The following is a 20,588-nucleotide window of genomic DNA, read 5'->3' as shown; positions in this document are numbered from 1 at the left end:
GGATCCACGGCCGATATCGCAAGGACTCCTGTCTGACGTTTACTGCAGCCAGCGCAGCCGCTGGATACCGGTCGGTGCCCTGGCAAGGGAATCCGGTAGCGGCGGTGTCCCCGCAGCCCGGCGGTGCGGGGCGGCGCTGCTGAATCACAGCGGTGCGGGGGCGGTGCGGGGCAGCCCCCATCCCCGCACACGTCACTTGTTATGTCTCCGCCGGCGGCCGCCGCTCCGCCGGGGCGGGGACAGAGGCGAGAGGGAGGCGGGGGGCGGTGGCCCCGCGGCGCTGACAGGGCCCACGCCTGCCCTGCCCTGCCTTCCCCTCCTCTCCCCTCCAGCGCCTGCCCGGCCTCCGGCGCGGCAACCCGGCCCGCGGCGGGCGGCCCCGGCGGGAAGATGTGGGTGAAGCTGTGCTGCCTGCTGCTTTACTTCCTGACGCTCTTCGTGCTGGCCCGGGTGTTCGAGGCCGTGGCGTGGTACGAGAGCGGCTTCCTCGCCACGCAGCTGGTGGACCCGGTAGCGCTGAGCTTCAGGAAGCTGCGGACCATCCTGGAGTGCCGCGGCCTGGGGCACTCGGGGCTGCCCGAGAAGAAGGATGTGCGGGAGCTGGTGGAGAAGTCAGGTACGGCTCGCCCGTTCCCCACTCGTGGGCAGGGCGGGGAGAGGTGGGGCCCCGGCCCCTCCGCCTGCGGAGGGCGATCGATCGACGGTGACCCCGCCCGGGCTCCCGCCGCCCTTGGGCTGGAGCCCGGCGCTGCCGCCTCTCCTGCGGGCCGGCTCCGGCAGCGGGCAGGTCCCCGACAGCGGCCGAGGGCCGGAGCAGTTAATGGAGGCCGGCGGGGGAGGGTCGGGGCGGTGACGTGACAACCTCGGCGGCGGTTTACGCCGCGGGGAAGGCCCGCGGCGGACGGGTCACCGGGACATGGCCCTGCCCGAGGCGCGGCGCCGGGGGGCTGCGGGGCTGCGGCTCGGGGGTGGTCGCAGGGATGGGAGCTGGTGTCTGCCGTGAGAAAGGAGGAAAGGGCCTGGATCCGTGCGGTGGGTGCCTGCTCGGGACTGGGACTGGCGCTTCCCCCGGCCCCTCTGCCAGCCCGCAGGCTGGGCTGTCCCTGGTGCCGCCATCGGGACAGCAGTCATCAGGACAGCAGCCATCTGCAGCGCAGGGGGGACAGGTACCCAGTCACCCACGGCGGGGTTTATAGAAGAAGAGAAGAAGTAGATCCTACCTACAAAAAATGGCTTGGAAAAAAAGGCAGGGAGGCATTTGGGAAGCAGGGAGAGTCCAGAGAAAGGAGTGGGCTCCTGGGGAGTGGTGGAGAGCGAAGCGTGAAGAGCAGCGGGGATGTGAGGAGCGGCTGGAAAGCAAGGCCGGTGAGCAGGAAGGGCTGCAGGGAGCCGGCCCCGCGGCCTGGGAGATAGGGCTGATGTAATAGCCGTGGTGCCAGCCAGGCAGGGACATGTGAGCAGGCGCTTTAAACTGAGGATCGAAGGCTGCTGCTCCGGAGATGGGCCGAGAGAGCTCAGAGAAGAGGGTTGAGATGGATATAGTGATAGCCATCACCTTAAAAATGCTGGTTTGAGTACTTGATATTCGTGCTGGGCATTTAAATCCAATTCGCTCTTGTAATTCATTGTTTACTTATGTCGTTTATTGCTTAGCTGCCCCAACGGTAAGACACGTTATAAGGCATGAGGTGATTTCACTTTTGCTTCCCCTGGCTTTCCCTCCTGGGCTGTAGGTGCTCCCATGATGTCATGATATTTGGGTTGCAAGTGCAGGGAAGTGTTTCACTCCGAACAAACTGTACTGAGCAACTCCTTCAGATGTCATGGAAACACGGCTCATGCCAGCAGGCTTTGCAGCGTTTTTCTGTTTGTTTTGGATTTGTTGTGCTAAATTTTATTAATACTTTCACCCCCTATGGCCCCCCAAGGATTTCAGCTGTAACACTTTTTTATTTTCTCTTTGGGAAGAAATAGCTTTTATGAACAAGACTTTGTTTCTTCAAGCTTAGCTGATTAGTTGCTAGCACGCTAGTTGTTACTAGCAGCGTTTATGATGGGAAGGAAATGAGATTTAGAAAGGAAACATGGGCAGATGATTGTCATGTGAGCTCTTTACATTGCTAGCACTGGAGTCCATAGGAACTTCTTCCAGCTGCTCAAACAGAAGCCAGCAGCTAAGTTACTCTACCAGAGCAGAGTAACTTAGAGTAACTGCTCTAGAGAGCAGCCCTGTGGAGAAGAACCTGGGAGTGCTGCTGGACAGCCAAGTTCTGCATGGGACAGCAATATGCCCTGATGACCAAGGCCAGTGGGGCCCTGGAGTGCATCCAGAGGAGTGTGTCCAGCAGATCCAGAGAGGTTCTCCTCCCCTTCTACTCTGCCCTAAGGCTACACCTGGAATATTGCATCCAGTTCTGGGCTCCTCAGTTCAGGAGGGACAGGGATCTGCTGGAGAGAGTCCAAGGGAGGGCTGCCAGGATGCTGAAGGTACTGGAGGAGGAGAGGCTGAGAGCCCTGGGGCTGTTTTGTCTGGAGAGGAGAAGACTGAGAGGAAATTTAATAAATGTCTATAAATATCTGAGGGCTGGGGATCAAGAGGGAAGGGACAGGCTCTGTTCCGTTGCACCCTGGTATAGGACAAGGGGCAATAGATGGAAACTGCAGCACAGGAGGTTCCACCTCAGCATGAGGAGGAACTTCTTGAGTGTGAGGGTCCCAGAGCCCTGGAGCAGGCTGCCCAGAGAGGTTGTGGAGTCTCCTTCTCTGGAGTCTTTCCAGTCCTGTCTGGATGTGTTCCTGTGTGACCTGTGCTGGATTTTCTGGTCATGCTCTGGCAGGGGCGGGGGTTGGACTGGATGATCTTTGGAGGTCCCTTCCAGCCCCTAACATCCTGTGAGCTGTGATCCTGTGATTTTTACTTGCAGCGAGACAGTCGACACCTGGGTTTGGTACAAAGCTATTGATCGAAAGTTTGGAAGTCTGATTGAATGATCAGTTTGAAGAAGCAAGTTACTGGGAAAAAAAAAAAACAAACAAAAACCTACCGAAATAAAAATCAAACCAAAACCCCAACCCTGTGAAATGAAAATCCACACATTGAAATTGCTCTCAGCCACTGAGCAGCCTTACTTCCAGAGATGAGGCTTAGATGTTCGTTTATCCTTCGGTGCACTCGGCTGCACATGTGCTACGCCTCCGTTTTCCACAGCCTCTGCTCTGGGCTGACAGCTGAAGTCAGATTGTTCACAGCCATGTCGCTCTGGGTGGAATTAAAATAACTTTTAAGGTGTAGCTACCTTTGCACTGAAAAGGTTCTCTGAGCAGCCATGCCAAATCCAGTTAGTTAAACTGTTACTAGAACTTAGGAAGCAATCTTTCCCAAGTGCCATTTTAATGCAGTGTCTCCAATTGTCTCTCTTTCAGGAGATCTCATGGAAGGAGAGCTTTATTCTGCTCTCAAGGAGGAAGAGGCTTCTGAATCGGTTTCCAGTACCAACTTTAGTGGTGAAATGCACTTCTATGAGCTTGTGGAAGACACAAAAGATGGGATCTGGCTGGTACAGGTATGGAAACTTGATCATTTATTTTTATAGATTTATGACATCCAAATGTGTTTCACAGTAGGAGTTGGTGAGAATAATTAACCAGTAGTGAAAATGTATAACAGAGAGATGGTGACTCCAAAGATCAACTCCATCAGGGAGTTCTTGAGCAGTAAATCTGTTCAAAATAGCAAGAAAGGCTGGAAGTGACAGACAGGAGGACAAACCCTGTTGTTCTGTGGATTGCTTTTTGAAAACCAGATACTTCAGACCCAGAAAACAAGCGAAGCAGCACACGCAGCACACACTTAAGTACACAGACTAGGCAAGTACTTGGCCCTGGCATTGTAAGAGCTTGTCTGAAGTAGGTGTGTTAAGTGTGAATTGCTCCTAGCTGGCACAGGAGAGCTGCTTCTGGTGTTGCTCCTCCTTTTGGTTGCATTGCCTGCTCAGACCCAACCAGTTTAGGTTTCTGTTTGTCTAAGGGTAGAGCACTTTTAAAAATCTCTGTTGTTTCTTCACAGAGGCAAGATCTCAGTGTGCTGCTTCCCAGACTAGCAGGCTGCTTCTGCAACCTACTGCAGCAGCATAGCTGAACCTTGCCTCAGACCTAGTGGGTACAGTGATTTTAGAGCCTTGCTTCCCCAGGGCTGTTTGAGAACAAGAGAAGACTGAAAGGAAGGCTTTGGCAGAGAAGGTTCTGAAACCATTTATCACTCTTCAGAGTGTGAATGATTGAGACCAAAGTGGAAATGTGCTTTTCTATATGAACCTCTCTATTGATAAGAGGTTTCTTAGGCATAAACTCCCTGCCAACAGCCACATCAGGCACTCAAAATTTGCACCAGAAAATTAACTGTTGAGCTGACAGCTCTCCTGCCTGGTTTGTCTGGTCTCCTCGCTCTGTGTTTTCTATTTAAATAGATTATCAACATTTAGTGACTTCCTGTTCCTAGACCTGTGCTGTCACTACATCAGGTCTCACCCCAAAACAGGCAATGATAAGACAGATTACCTTTGGCATTTGTGTTTGGGGCAAGGAGTATTTGGAGTTTAGTGGATCAAAGTTCCAAGTTTAGCTCACACAGAAGGGCATTCTTCAAGCAGAGAGAGCTTTGAAAGGCAGTTTACACATCTCCAAGGCAGCTGACAAACACGAGCCTGGCTCTGCTGTGCAAACCCTTCCTTCTTCCCCAGCTGCTCCAGACTGATAGAGTTCTCTGCTCTCTGGTGCCTGCAGAATTTTAATGATAATCTATTTCATCTGACTTCACAGCAGCAGCTCAGATAGGCTGGGGTCTGGGATCTGTAGTGTGATGGATGTTGCCATCCTTCTGGGAGCGTTTGCACAGCTATTCACTTGGTCAAAATAGCTGGGGGGAGGAAGTGGAATTTACTGAATGATTTACTTGCTGAACACTGTTGGTCTGTTTGTGCACAACAAAATTTCCTAGACATGCCCAGCCTCTCTTGATTAGTCTTACCTTTTGACTTCTCCTCACTTGGAGTTGTCATTGGCTTCCTTCCCCACCATAACTCCTCTTTGGATAACTGCTGTTTGTGGATCCTTCATGTCCTCTCCCAGGTTCTCCTGTGCTCTTTCCTTAGCCCTTATCCTTCCAAAGCTGCCTTTTATCATTGCTTCCCTGCTCTGGCTTTGGATTCCTCTCCCTTGCCTGTTCTCCTTTACCACTGGGCATCCTGTGGAAACTTCCCAGCTGAGTAATCAGCTCGATGCTCAGGCAGGGGATGGTGAGAGGGTGAGGATGCCTCGGGGATGGGTTTGGTCACCCAGACAAGGTCAGAGCATTCCCCTGCTCTGTATTTGTTACTGGTGGGGAAACAAAGGATCTCCATGACCTTTTCATGATCCTGAGCCTGAATTTCCATTCTGTAGGGGCTGCTGGAATGCAGGAAAGAGAGGAGCAGTTGTGGCTCAGCTGGCACAGTGGCTGTTAGTGGAGTTGGTTTCAAGCACGTTATGGTGGTGTGTGGGAGAGCTGGGAGTCTGAAGACGATTTCAACTTTCCTGTGCATGTAAATGTAATCTCTGGGGTGGCCCAGCCTGATAAGCCAGCACTGTCTGCAGAGAATCAAAGGCAAAGGGGGAAACAGTAGTTCTTCATATGTTTAGATGTGTGTTTATCATTCGGAGGCAGCAAGGTGCATTGCTTGAAGAAAGCTGAGGAAGCAGTGTTCTGTGGCTTTGCAAATCCATGTGCAAAGCATCCAGTTCCAGTGGTCATTTGTTCAGTGGTGTCAGTGCTCCCAGGTGCCCTCTGCTCCTGCGTGAAGCTTCCACAGAGCCACAGACAGCAGCACGTTCTTTCTTCTGTTGGCTCACCGTCTCATCACCTTCCCTTGTATGCCTTTCTTCTTGCCTGCCAGCTGCTGTTGTGCACTTTGTTGGCTGGCAAGGAGGGTGAGTGGTAGTTTCTGGAGCTGCCTCTCTTGTTGGTAGAGGAGTAACCCATCAGGGTGTTGCTTTTGCAGGCTCTGCTGTGGCTTGTGGTCTCTGGTGAGTCTCTAGAAGCCTGTCACATCCAAAAGTACTGCAGTCATTTTACCTTTCAGAAAGCATGCAGCAAATGATCTACAGGTAAAAATCCTCTTTGAAGTTCCAACCTAAATTACCACATGGTTTTATTTTTGAAGTCTCTACTGTAACCCAGTGCTAGAGGGAAGTAAAGGGAACTTTCTGCCTGGCATGGAAATGGGAGGACAGACCTTTGGGCTCTCACGCAGAGGTGCAGAGGCCTTTAATATGGATTTAAAATGTTTCAGCCTATTCTGCTCTCAGCTGCTTCAGGTGGTGGAATCACAGATACAGGGAGGTGCCTACGAGGTTTTGGTGGTGGTTGGTTTGTTCTTCCTGCATGTAGGATGAGTAGTTTTCATATTTGGGCATCCAATTTTGCCAGGTGATCAGCTGTTCTTGCTTTAAGGAAATGAAATAGAAACACTCAGTTCTTTCCAAATACATTGTGCAGTACTTCTGTTCTTTCTGGTAGCCCTTCAGGATTGTTTGTGACAGAATCTCTGATTTTTAACTTTCAGTATCTTTCTTGGGAGTCTTCACATCCTGTCAAGGGTGCAGAATACCATCAACTGGAGTGTAATAGTTGCCCTGTTTACTGCATGTTCACCTTAATTCATTACAGAAGCTCATTGAAGTCACCTCAGCTTGACTGAGCTGTTCTGGTTGGTGCCTGAATCACCACCCCACCTGCCTTGAGAAACTACACAGGATTCGAAACTCCACAAGGTGGATAAGTTTTGCATGCTCTGATGGATGTAGTCTTCAATCTTTGACAGTTCTGATCTAATTTCTCATGGTCTCTCTCAGAGGCCATGTCCAAACATCTTCACCCCATATGGATGGATTCTGAAGCAGTTGTGAGCTCTTAGAAAAGAGCAGCGATGTGGAAGTTCAGTTTTATCAGCAAATGCCAACAGAAAGCAGAGTGTGAGATGTCTCAATTAATGGAAGTACTGACAGCAATGGAGGAACTTACTGACATTATCTGCAGTAAGAGGGCTGTTTGCCAGGCTTCTAATAAGTAACTCACCAGTTTGTTTATAATTAATTAAAACTGAGAGTTTTCCAGATATTTTAACTTGGAGGATAGTTGGAAATGTAGCCCTTGGCTATAAAGGACTCCATGCAAAGTGCATAAGGAGCTTAAGTATTAGACAGAGGTTTTGAACCTTTCTATCTTTGTGCCTCCCTAAAAACCTTCCAGCAAGTGTCTGGGCTCCTTGCGGTAACACCAGGCTGCCCTTGCCCTCTGCAGGCACTCTGGAGGAGTTGGTGGACCTGCAGGGGTCTGGGTGTCTCAGATTGGCAGGTCTTGCATGCAGGCAGCCTTTCAAGCACGCTGAAGTCAGAAATCAGTTTTGCTGTTGGCACAAAGGTGCAGGTTTGTCCAGCTCCAATGTCTATGCTCTTTGTGGCCTGCTGAGGCTGGCCAAGGGTCCTCTGCTCCCCAGAGACCTACCTGCACAGCTGTATGCCCCAGCAAATGGAGTCTCCTGTTTCACAGGCTCTGTTCTTCCCCACGCCTTCAAGTTTGTTGCAGTGCCGTGGTGCCCAGAGCTGATGAGCACTCAGAGCCATTGTCACAGAATCAACCAGGTTGGAAGAGACCTCCAAGATCATCAAGTCCAATTGGTCACCTAACCCTAACTAATCAACCAGACCATGGCACTAAGGCCTCATCCAGACACTCAAACACCTCCAGGGACATCAACCCCACCCCCTGGGCAGCCCATTCCCAGGGGCAGTCTCTCCTTCTGTGAAGAGCTTCTTCCTAAGATCAAGCCTCACATCTTGTCCTTGTGGCTGAGCTGTAAACCCAAATTTGACTCTTCATGCATGTTCAAGGTTGTGTGCTGCTGGTGTGAGCAGGTGTCCCTGGCACCTGCTGTCCCAGCTAGACCTGAAGTGCCATCAAGGGTTTCTGCTGCATTTGTCCATCTCTGACTCATTCTCTTGCCTTGTGATGCTGGAATGCTTCTAGTTGTGACTGAGCTTCAGAAAGTACTGAGACCAAACCTTGTCACCAAGACCTATTCTGAAATCTCTGCAGACCTGTCTCAAATCTGCTTTTAATGCATAGGAAGCAGGAGAATGCTGAGGTGAGGCTGTTCTCATGCCATGGTCAAGTGCTGCAGGGCTGCCAGAAGCAGACTCTGGCTGTGCATATTGCATTGCTGCAGCAGCCCTTCGGCACCAGCAGCACTTCAGAGAATCACAGACCATCTTAGGCTGGAAGAGACCTCAGAGCTCATCTACTCCAACCCCCTGCCATGGGCAGGGACACCTCTCAACTAGCCCAAGTTACTCAGGGCCTCATCCAACCTGGCCTTGAACATCTCCAGGGAGGGGGCATCCACAACCTTCTTGGACAATCCATTCCAGAGTCTTGCTACCCTCATAGTGAAGAATATCTTCCTCAGATCCAAACTAAACCTATTCTCCTTTAATTTCAATCCATCTCCCCTTGTTCTATCAGGGGACACTCTGCATCCTTCCTGTAGGATCCCTTCAGCTATTGGAAGGCAGCTCTAAGGTCCCCCCAGAGTCCTTGAGCCTCTTCAACTCCTGTTACATTTTTCCTTCTCTTTTAAGACTGCAGGTTTCATAAAGTGCTTTTTGTAACAGTCCTTAGTGATACCTGGGAGTTAAGGAGCATAGATGACAGTTCTGGAGTGCTTATGGCAGTAGTGGTGCCTTTGCCCCAGGCACTTCCCTTTTGGACTAGGTGAGGGAGGCCAAGTGTCCTGCTGACACTGCTCTGTTTTTCCAAGTGTTTATAGCTTTCAGGGCATTTGCTCTTAAGGTCTGTTTGCTTCTTTAATGTCATAACTATGACTGCTTTAACATAGATCAAAATTATTCTGGTAATTACAGTCCTGACTGGCCTCTCTGGGGACACTTCTATTTAATTCAAAGGCAGGAGAGCTCTGCCAGTGCAAAAGCCACCCTGATTCAAATGGCTGTTGATGGTCAGGATTTATTTCAGTGTTGTGTGTCCCTAGATGAATTCTGTGTTCATTCTCTTTTCTGTGATAGCTGGAGGCCACCTTTTAAGGCATTTATGGAAACTAAACAAGAAAACTCAATGGGAACATGTAGTAATGAAGGAGATCCCCAAACCCTTGTCTTTCCATTTTCACTTTTCACATCTTGGCACAACTTAACCTGCACTATTGCACAGTCAGTGGTTGGGAATTTCCTGGCCTTCTGGGGTGTGGTATGGTCCTCCCACATTCACAGAGTATGAAGGAGCTTGTGTCTGAGACTTGAGAGGAGGATTGTGGCTGGATGCTCAGTGAGGACCTGACTTCTCCAGCAGAAGCCAGGAATCTATACACAGAGAGGGCAATTCAGACTCTGCAGGCAGAGCCAGCCCTGGGCTGGGGCAGGTCAGGGAGCAGGCTGTGGGATGTGGGCTTGTTAAAAGGTAGGGTTACTTTGATCCTATTGGATTCTTCTAACCCATGAAGGCAATTAAAGGATTGAGTTATCTTCATTCTGACACCTGACATTTTACAGGTTGTTAACATAGCTAAAAATGAGAAAATCTTGATGAGTTTGTTCCTCTAAACACAGTGCTTGCTTCTAGGCTGTGGTAGCTGCTCTCTTCCCAGACCTCTTCTCCTGGGAGCTCTGTTGATCTCTCTTTAAACTGAACTCGAGCATGTGACAGAAAGAGACCTTCTGGATGAGCAAGTTCGGCTCTGCTGGGCCCTGCAGTGTGTCTTGGTGCTGTCTCTTAGATGCTCATCTGAGTGCAGTGCTCCTATTGACTGTTCTTTTGGAAGCTGCTGCCTTAAGTGATTCCATGGCTGGTGTGTTCCTGTTGTGCTTCCATGGACATCGCTCTTCAGTGTCACTGACCCCTGATGCCCAGCCCCTGTTCCTCGTGTGGAGCTCAACCAAACACTTTGGTTGGGTGGGTGTAACATACCCTGGGCTTTGCTTGTTTCACAGCCAGTCAGTATTGAGGGCTCCTGGTTGGTTCTGGCCCAGCTGATAGGCTCAGACTTTTCCTCCCATTGCTATTTCTGGCTGACTAACTCCCCCAGTGTCCTGCTGGTTATCGAATCCACTTCCACTCCTGACACTCTGCATCACAAGATTTGTGCAGCTGTCCGGCATGGCCTTACAATCTTCTGGTAAACAGATGTATTCCCACTTTGATGTCATCTACAGGTGTCTGCAGGAAGAGCATTCAGAGGCAAACACCCTGCACTGCACTCCAGGGTAGATCTGTTACCAGCTCTTCTGGCACCTTTTCTGGTGGTTTGATGTTTCCTTGCTTGAGCCAATTTCTAACTCCCTTCAAAACTTTTTCCTTCCTCACTATGAAAGCTTCTCTCTAGTTCTCATGACAGTGTTCCATGTGCACATTACACAGTGCTCCACCAAACCACAGGCAGGCTGCCACATTCCCTATGTCCTGAAGTTCAGTTCTTTTCCTCCAAGAAAAGATGGATTTTTAACTCTCAGCTTAGGCTTTAGTAGCAGCATGTTGGAAGGGGTCGGAAATTCAACTGCCTCTGCACCTTGAGCATTTTAACAGTTTTGCACAGTGTTGAGATCAAATGGGGAAATACTTTGTTCAGAAGGTCTTATGTATAGCTTACTAACCTGTTATCCCCCTAGCTAATGCCCTGCTGCTCCCCATCTTACTACCTCGTTATTCTGCTGTCAAAATGTAAATTAGTCTAAGAGGAATTCTTAGAAGTCCTGAGATCAGGTTGATCTTAGATTTTTTTTTTTTGTGCTCATTGCCCTGGGATGCAGATTGCCTGTTCTGCTTGAAGTGCATTAAGTTACTTCAGTTTAGTTCCCACCTTCACCCAGTCTCTTCCAATAGCTTCACTAAGCTGTCCCTGGGCAGCTGTCTCCTCCCCATGGAAAGCTGAGTCAGAGCACTGATGCCATTTTCAGGAGAGCATTACCTTACACTTCCCTCCTGCCTCCGCTGGATGGGCATCCTGCTGCTTTTTCCTCACTTCATTTATGTGACTAAAAACCCTTTCAGGGCAGCTCATGGAACCCTTTGCAAGGTCTAACTGCTCATTTTTATTCTTTTATCTCTTGCATAACTTTCTTCTCTAATTCTTTGTTTGGACCTTTTTCATTCCTTGTGGATTCTCAGACTACTTCTGAGCACTTCTTTTTGGAAGTGCTTCCAAGGAAGGAGTGCAGTACTTCAACTTTTTTCCCCCTTTGAAATCTAAACTCCTGTTAAAACACCTTGAACTTGTAGGCCTCTTCCACAGTCATTTCCTGGCCTCCTCACTCACAGGTTTTGAAGCTAAATTTCTTATCAAAATTCACACTTCTGAAATGAAACTTGTTCCATGTGTTTGCAAGCTGTTTTGAATTCAAACTGGATGACATCATGGCTGCTTAACCTGCAGTACTCTCAGACTCCTTCATCCATGCAGGTGGTGACTGCTGTCCAAAACCTGTGTCTGCTGAACTCCTGCTGTTGTAAGTGACTCATATCATCACAGAATGGTCTGGGTTGGAAGGGACCTCCAAAGCTCATCCAGTCCAACCCCTCTGCAGTCAGCAGGGACATCCTCCACTAGATCAGGTTGCTCAGAGCCCTGTCCAGCCTCACCTTCAATAGCTCCAGGGATGGAGCCTCAACCACCTCCCTGGGCAACCTGTTCCAGTGTTCCACCACCCTCCTGGTGCAGAACTTGTTCCTCACATCCAATCTCAATCTGCTCTGCTCTACTTTAAAGTCATTGCCCCTGGTCCTGTCCCTGCAGCCCTTTGCAAACAGTCTCTCTGCAGCCTTCTTGTAGCCCCCTTCAGGTACTGGCAGGCTGCTCTAAGGTCTCCCTGGAGCCTTCTCTTCTCCAGGCTGCACACCCCCAGCTCCCTCAGCCTGTCCCCGTAGCAGAACTGCTCCAAACCCCTGAGCATTTTCATGGCCTCCTCTGCACCCTCTCCATCAGGTCCATGTCCTTCCTGTGCTGAGGGCTCCAGATCTGCACACAGCCCTGCAGGTGAGGTCTCTCCAGAGCAGAGCAGAGGGGCAGGATCCTCTCTCTCCAGCTCTGGCCACACTGCTTTGGATGCAGCTCAGGCTGCCCTTGGCCTTCTGTGCTGCAAGCTCTCATTACTCATCCCCAGCTTCTCCCCCACCAGCACCCCCAAGTCCTTCTCCTCAGGGCTGCTTTCTCTCCCCTCCTCCCCCAACCTGTACTGACAGTGAGGATTGTTCCAGCCCAGGTGCAGGACCTGCACTTGCTCTTGTTGAACCTCAGGAGGTTCACCTGGGCACCACCTCTGCAGCCTGTCCAGGTCCCTCTGGACGCCCTCCTGTGCCTCTGGGGTATCGACAGCACCACTCAGCTTGGTGTCCTCTGCACACTGCTGGTGGTGCCTGGACCCCACTGCCTATAGCAGTGATACAAACATTAAACAGTGGATGTTGTCTGCAAGGAGCAGCTGCAGTCAGCATGTTTCTTGGGGTGGATTTTTTGCTATAATAGAAAAAAAGAAGGAGCCCAAGAAATGTTCTGAAGCTGCTATGGTTTCACACTAATGCACACTGCTAGTTCTGTTGGCCTTCAGCACAAGCAACCTGCTCCAGAAGGAGACTCCTTGGTAGGAAGGAAATTAAACTGGTGCTGAACAAATCCAGCAGTGCAAACATCCAGCTGGCAGCACAACAGACTGCTGGTTGTGTTTGCAGCAGATCTGCTTCTCTTGATACTTACAGGGCATGTTGTAAGGCCAGACAGCAGCAAGCTGAGCAGGCTGGGCCCTGCTGCACACAGCACTGTGCCAGGCTTCCTCACAACGTGCACACACAGTTCTGGTCCCTGAGTACCTGTACCAAAGAGTAACTCAGTTACCAACAGTTCCCTCAGTGCCCCAGTAGCCCTCAGGATTAGAAGGGCATGAAGGTGTCTTTAGCAACATGGCCTCTTTAGTGAAAGGAAGTGACAGAAGAAGTTTAAAATACCCAAGGGAAAAGCTTCAGCTACCTTGGGTGATATGAAGAAGCCTGAAGGATACAGCAGACTGTCACAGCTGCTTGTCTTGGTGCTGGAGAGAGTCCAGCAGAGAGCTAGGAGGATGCTGAAGGGACTGGAACATCTCTGCTCTGAAGAAAGGCTGAGAGTCCTGGGGCTGCTTAGTGGGGAGAGGAGAAGGCTGAGAGGGATCTAATCAATGTCTATCAATAGCTGAGGGGTGGGGGGGCAGGAGGAAGGGGGCAGGCTCTGCTTAGTGATGCCCAGGGACAGGACAAGGAACAGTGGACACAAACTGGAACCCAGGAGGTTCCACCTCAAAATGAGAAGAAACTTCTTTGGTGTGAGGGTGCTGGAGGCCTGGAGCAGGCTGCCCAGAGAGGTTGTGGAGTCTCCTTCTCTGGAGACTTTCCACCCCCACCTGCTTGTGTTCCTGTGTGCCCTGCCCTGGGAGACCTTGCTCTGGCAGGGGGTTGGGCTGGATGATCTCTGGAGGACCCTTCCAACCCCTAGCACTCAGTGATTCTTTGCCTGACGGTTGTGTTTAGCTAACCAAAAAGGCTTTTCTATGTGCTAGGTGTGTTTGGAGAACATCAGAAGGGTTCTTAGATGGTCACCTCTGGGTTTATTTAAACATTTGGGGCTGGGTGGCACAGCAGTGTCAGCTGCAACTTCCCTATGTAGAACATTCTGCTTGGTGAATACTCTCGTTTTAAGTGCCTAGGAGGCACAAAGCAGGTAATTTTATTTTTCAGTCCACAAATCAGGTAATTTTATTTTTCAGTCCCAAAAGCCAGACATACTTTCCAGGTGTGCATCTCAGGCTGTACACAGAGAACTGTTCCTTGTGGTGACAACCAAAGTTCCAGGAGAAAGGTAGCATTTGAGGGGTATTGAGTCAGAAAATGACTGAGAGGTTTAATGGTGAATTAACAAATCCCTGACAAATGGAAGTTTAAAAACATAGTTCAAAAATACTTCTGAAGTAATTTCTAGTAAACCTGCAGAAGGTGTGAGGTATTTGCTGGCACTTCCTGGGGCTGCAGCAGAAGCAGTCTGGCCAGCAGGTTGAGAGGGGGGATTCTGCCCCTCTGCTCTCCTGAGACCTCACCTGCAGATCTGTGTCCAGCTGTGGGGCCCCCAACACAAGAAGGACATGGACCTGACAGAGAGGGTCCAGAGGAGGCCATGAAAATGCTCAGGGGGTTGGAGCAGCTCTGCTATGGGGACAGGCTGAGGGAGCTGGGGTTGTGCAGCCTGGAGAAGAGAAGGCTCCAGGCAGACCTTTGAGCTGCATTTCAATCTCTGCAGGGGAGCTGCAGGCAGGCTGGGGAGGGACTGTTCAGAAGGAGCTGTGGGGACAGGACCAGGGGCAGTGGTTTGAAAGTGGAGCAGGGCAGAGTTAGGTTGGACATCAGGAGGAAGTTGTGCACAGTGAGGCTGGGGAGACACTGGAACAGGCTGCCCAGGGAGGTGGTTGAGGCTCTGTCCCTGGAGACATTCAGGATCAGCCTGGATGTGTCCCTGGGCATCCAGGTGTCCCCGTTGAGTGCAGGGGGGTTGGTCAAGGTGACCTTTGAGGGTCCCTTCCAACCCAATGCAACCTGTGAGTCTGTTTCCAAAAGAGCAGCTGTGTCCTCTTCTGGAATACTACATGAGCAGTCCTTCAGAAGCACCTGCCAGCCACAGGCAGGGAAGCTTTGCTTTTTCTTCCCTTTTTCCCCTCAGTCAGAGGATGAATGCTGGTTCTTTGTCAGCTGTGTGGGCAGAAGCTTGTGTCCAGGTAATACACTAGGTTAGAACAGTTCCAGTGAGCCACCATTGGCAGTGGCAGGGGGAACAGCCACAGAGAACTAGAGGCAGGCACTGGCAGAGCTGGAGGCAGGCAGGAATTCTGGTCACTCTCTGGGAGCTTACTCACCACTCTGTACCAGGAAGAAGGGGCTGTTGGCAGCTTGCTCTGGCACCTGCCTTGTATTCCTCATTCTCAGGCAACCTCTTTGGTATCTGGCAGCTTTTCATTGGGACTTGTAATAAAATCCTGCTCTTGTACTGTGCAGAAGGGGAACTTGCTGCACTCTCTTCGTGCCTGTGCTGCTATGAGCTGGTCAGCAGCAGTTCTGTTCCCTCTGCCAAGGGTTTTCTTGTCACTGATGTTGCTATCCCAAGAGGTACTTGCAGTGCTGATGTACTTTTGTCTTTTTGCAGAAGCCACATTTCTGTCTTGGAGCTTTACTCTCCAAAGACGTTTGCTGTGATGTCTGCTTGCATAGAGAACCATGAAGTGTTTTGGTTGGAAAAGACCTTTCAGACCATCCAGATCATGTACCCATAGTGTTCTAAGAGAAGGGGAAACAGTGTCAAGGGTGCCTAGCTCTCTGTTTTCATGAAGCTTGCTCTTTGTTTCAGGAAGCAACCTTATTGTGGTACTAAATTCTTATTTCCTTTTGGCTCTAGGTCATAGCAAACAACAGAAGCCCCCTGGTGGGTAAAGTCCACTGGGAGAAAATGGTGAAGAAAGTGTCAAGATTTGGCATACGTACTGGCACCTTTAACTGTTCCAGTGACCCCAGGTATATTCTTCAAGGATTACCTAAATCCCAAGAATCTCTAAAGGCTCAGTTGTGTGCTGGCAGCAGGGCTTGCTGTGTGGTAAAAGTGGCTGTGAGAGAAGCTGGCTTCATGTTCTTACCTCTGCTGAAATCCCTTCAGCATTCTCCATTATGTTGTTTGCTAGCATCCCAAGGGTTTACCTGCAGCTTCCTAAAGCACTGGGTGGGAAATGCAAGATTCAGCTACATGCAGTGAGTACAGCAGTGGCAAGGGATGGAACAGAAGAGTTTGGCTGTACAGCCCAGGCATTCAGGGACAAGAATGGGGCAAAGGCAAATATATATAGCCCATGTGAGGGGACTGTGGCAGCTGCAGAGTTGTGACAGTGCCATCTGCAAAGGAGCAGCACAGGGTGGCATGAGCCCTGCTTCTCAGGCTTGCTGCCAGGCCTGGTCCCTGACAAAGGGCCTGTGTTTGTGTAAAGCTTGCACACACCCTGTGACAACACCCAGTGTGCTCTGCAGGAGGCTCTCCTGTTTGCCTGAGCTGTTGAAGAAGGGAGAGGAGCAGAGCCAAAGACACTGTGAGTAGCTCTGTGAACGTTCTGGAGCTTCAGGTGGCAGGAGGCTGTGTCTGGAATTGCAGTGGCACCTCTGGGTACCTGTGTGTCCTACACAGCTGAGGGGCCACGTCTGGAAAAACACCTCAGGGTTAAGAGAAGAGAAAACTCTCAGGCTACAGAGTGCTCATGCAAAACAATCCTGTCTAGTCACAACAGTGGTGTCTGAACATCTGAACCCTTGGCAGTGTTGCTCTTCTCACAGCTCCTGAGTGGTTTTAGTGTTGTCAGCAAATGTTTTGGGTTTTTTTAATTAATTAGATTTTTTGCCTAATACAAGAAATGCTTTGTTGAGTAAAAAGAGGAGTTGAGTAAATTGAATAGTTTTCATCAGGTTGCAACTGAAATTGAGAAGAAGACTGCACACTACAGTTGTCAGGATACTTTTATTGGTCAGGTAATACCTTAGAGTTCCTTCTGTATGTTCCCTTTGGGTTCCTGAGGTGATGAGTTGTAATTTTCTCAGCAGATGGTGAGAGAGCAGATCCAGAGAGGCTGTAGGTAAGAGGGCTGGTGCCTGAGGCTGATGGCCTCTTAAGTGTTCAGGGTGCTCAGAGGCAGTTTGCATGGCTGCTGGCCATCAATCATTGAGACCTGCCAGACACTTCCTAGGAGGCCAAGGCAAACTGGGTGGCACATAGATGCTGGTAGGAAAGATGCACAAGAGTCATCAGACTTGTCTCATAGTTACTAGGGTCTGACCCATGACTCAGGGCCTGAAGGAGCCTCTTCTTTGAGCGATGGATAGGGAGTTACCCCACCTCAGCACTCTGTGTGCCACTCAGGGGTGGTGTTCCTGTAGCCCAGATCACCCAGCAGCACCCCCATCAGCTTTGTGCTGTGCTCTCCCACCACACCTCCCCTGCCTGCATCCCTCCTGAATGGCCCCAGTAGGAAGTGGACACTTGCCAGCCTCATTAATCAGCTGTGAGCAGGCCAGTGTTAGCTTTGCTGCTGGGCAAAAGCAGGAGAGGGAGGCACTGCGAAAGTTAGCTGTAGGCTTGGGAAACATGTGGGACATGGAGCTGCAGTGCAGTGGTTTTCTTCTTGCTTGGAGGGCCAAGGTCAAATAGCTTCTGACACTAAAGCTTTCTGTTGAGTATGTGTCAGATGCAGTCACAGAGGGTGACTGTATGGCCTTGTGGGCTCTTAATGATCCATGAACATCAGCACTACTCCTCTTCCTCTGCCATGGCTCCATCTCTCCTCACAGTGTTTCAGTGAGGTGGGTACCAAGTGCTCTGCAAGGACAGATACACTATGGCAGGCAGCACTGGATGCCTCTCTTTGCTGCTGGCACATGTGAAGATGCCCAGGTGCTCATTTTTGGGCTCATAACAGCAATTGACGGGCTGCAGCTGCAGGGTTCTGAAGCTCTGTGACCTAACCTGCTGCTCTCTTTGTAGGTACTGCAGGAGGAGAGGCTGGCTGAAGTCCACCCTTATCATGTCGGTTCCACAAACCAGCACCTCCAAGGGCAAGGTGATGCTGAAGGAGTACAGCGGGCGCAGGGTGGAGGTGGAGCACATCTTCAAATGGATCACAGCCCACGCCGCGTCCCGGATCAAAACCATCTACAGCTCGGAGCACCTGAAGGAGGAGTGGAACAGGAGCGACCAGTACTGGGTGAAAATCTACCTGTTTGCCAGCCTGGACCAGCCCCCTGCCTTCTTCTCTGCACTCAGCGTCAAGTTCACTGGGAGGGTGGAGTTCATCTTTGTGAACGTGGAGAACTGGGACAACAAAAGCTTCATGGCAGAAATCGGTGTCTACAAGACGCCATCGTACATCCTGAGGACTCCTGAGGGGATGTACAGGTATGGCAATAACACAGGGGAGTTCATCTCCCTGCGTGCCATGGACTCCTTCCTCCGCTCCCTGCAGCCAGAAGTCAACGATTTGTTCGTGCTGAGCTTAGTTCTGGTCAATCTCATGGCTTGGATGGACCTGTTCATCACACAGGGCGCTACCATCAAGCGCTTCGTGGTTCTCATCAGCACCCTAGGGACATACAATTCGCTGCTCATTATTTCCTGGCTGCCTGTCTTAGGGTTTTTGCAGCTGCCCTACCTAGACAGCTTTTATGAGTACAGCTTAAAACTCTTCAGGTACTCCAACACAACTACTTTGGCTTCTTGGGTGAGGGCCGACTGGATGTTCTACTCCTCACACCCAGCCCTCTTCCTCAGCACCTACCTGGGTCACGGTTTGCTGATCGATTACTTTGAGAAGAAGAGACGGCGCCACAACAATGCGGACGAGGTGAACGCCAACAACCTGGAGTGGCTGTCGAGCCTGTGGGACTGGTACACCAGCTACCTGTTCCACCCTATCGCTTCCTTCCAACACTTCCCCTTTGACTCAGACTGGGATGAAGACCCAGACTTGTTCCTGGAGCGGTTGGCGTTCCCTGACCTCTGGCTTCACCCTCTGATACCAACTGATTATATCAAAAACTTGCCCATGTGGAGGTTTAGATGCCTTGGCAGCCACTCCGATGAGGAGATGCTGGAAACCTTTCCAGACAGCGAGAGTGACTCTGACAGTGACAACAAAGAGGTCTGCAGCAGTGAGAGAGAAGGCTCCGAGGACGATGAGCTGGGCAGGCAGCAGGGGCGCAGCACTGGGAGCCGCTCCTGTCAGCGGGAGCCATGCAGGCACGGGGCCAGCCCCCACCACCCCTGCAGTGCTGCGGGGGACACCGAGCCCAACTGGGCAGCCTGGCCCTCCCAGATGTTGCACTGTACAGAGTGTGTGGTGTGTTTAGAAAACTTCAGCAGTGGCTGCATGCTGATGGGCCTGCCCTGCGGCCACGTCTTCCACCAGAATTGCATCGTGCTGTGGCTGGCGGGCGGGCGGCACTGCTGCCCCGTCTGCAGGTGGCCTTCCTACAAGAAGAAGCAGCTGTATGCGCAGCCGGCCTGGGGCCAGGCCCCCTCCTAGCTGTGCCTGCGCCCCTCCCCGGGGGAGCTGTCAGGACCTTCCTGCTTGCCTTGTCAATGTTAGTCCCTCCAGAGATTCCGTGGTTCGAAGTTTTAGTTTCGATGTTAGTGCGGTGAGCTAAGCTGTACCTGACGCTGCGGCTAACAGCCCCCTCTGGTTGCCTTGTCTGCTGACCTCCAACCCCTGCCCTACACTCACTTTTTTCTTTTTACCACCTTAGAAACTCGAGGCATTTTTTTAATCTTCTTTTCTTTTTTGTAAGCACAGAAGTGAAGCCTGCACCCAGAAGCGTGTTCCAGCAATCGTCAGGCTGTGGGTGAGCCCCAGATCCTCATTGCTTAACTGAAGTGTTTCTTACTTTGGAGTCCGTTCAGCACATCTTTGTTGAGTGATGTATGTTGTCAGACAGTGCCCTTCCAAATGAAATCAGTGAAATAATAAATTATTTTAAAAGGAGATTTGTAATGTTAATTGTTTTGATAACTATTTTGTGTGTATGGTTCCAGATGTCTTGCTGGTCTGATTTATCTGTGAAGACAATAAAAGAAATATAACACAGCTTTTTGTGACTCATTGATCATCTCCTAAGTGATGCAGGAGGTCACTGCTCCGCTGCTAGCTCCTGCCCAAGCAGATGATGGTTGTGCTTCACTGGGAGCTGCTCCCTGCACTGTGCACCAGGTGCTGCTCTGCTTGACCAGGGTTTTTGCAGGTGACTACAAACTGCTTCATCAGATGGAGACCCTCTCCAGGCAGCCATCTCTGCAGCAACCTCAGCTGCAGACACCTGGGAATACTTCAAGGTAGCTCCTTTACAACCTCAACAAATCACAGAATGCTCTGGGTTGGGAGGGACCTTCAAAGCTCATCCAGCCTAACCCCCTCTGCACCCAGCAGGGACATCCTCCACTAGATCAGGTTGCCCTGTCTAGCCTCACCTTGAATATCTCCAGGGATGGGGCCTCAACCACCTCCCTGGGCAACCTGTTGCAGTGTTCCAGTAGCCTCCTGGTGCAGAACTTGTTCCTCACATCCAATCTATTCCAGTCTTTTGGACCAGCAGTTGAAAAGCAATCATAAGGGATGTCAAGGCACTGGGAAAACTGGTTGAGGAATCAGAGGCACAGGTAGTTTTTTCATCAATACCCTTAGTGGCAGGAAGGAATAGTGAAAGGAACAGGAAAACAGGAATGATTAACAAGTGGCTCAGAGGCTGGTGCCACCAACAGACTTTTGGGGGTTTTGATCTTGGGGAGCTTCCTATGGCACCGGGTCCACTAGCAACAGGTGGAGTACATCTGTCCCAGAGGGGAGAAAGATCCTAGCACATGAGAGTAGTCTGGCCCACAGGGCAAAAGGCTTTCAGGAAGGGAGCTGGCAGGGCTCATTGACAGGGCTTTAAACTAGATTTGAAGGGGGAA

General features: G+C 50.7%; 1 protein-coding gene across 1 annotated transcript; it reads left to right on the top strand.

Annotated features, from left to right (window-relative positions):
- Positions 1-390: 390 nt before the first annotated feature.
- RNF103 (ring finger protein 103) lies at positions 391-19,167 on the top strand. The gene is made up of 4 exons (XM_054391411.1): positions 391-616; positions 3,424-3,563; positions 15,510-15,625; positions 17,631-19,167. The coding sequence occupies exons 1-4, from the start codon at positions 391-393 to the stop codon at positions 19,165-19,167; spliced, it is 2,019 nt and encodes a 672-aa protein (XP_054247386.1).
- The last annotated feature ends 1,421 nt before the right edge of the window (positions 19,168-20,588 follow it).

This window comes from Indicator indicator, chromosome 23 (genome assembly GCF_027791375.1).
Source record: "Indicator indicator isolate 239-I01 chromosome 23, UM_Iind_1.1, whole genome shotgun sequence".
NCBI classification, from domain to species: Eukaryota; Metazoa; Chordata; class Aves; order Piciformes; family Indicatoridae; genus Indicator; species Indicator indicator.
This window is presented reverse-complemented; position numbering and strand designations above follow the sequence as displayed.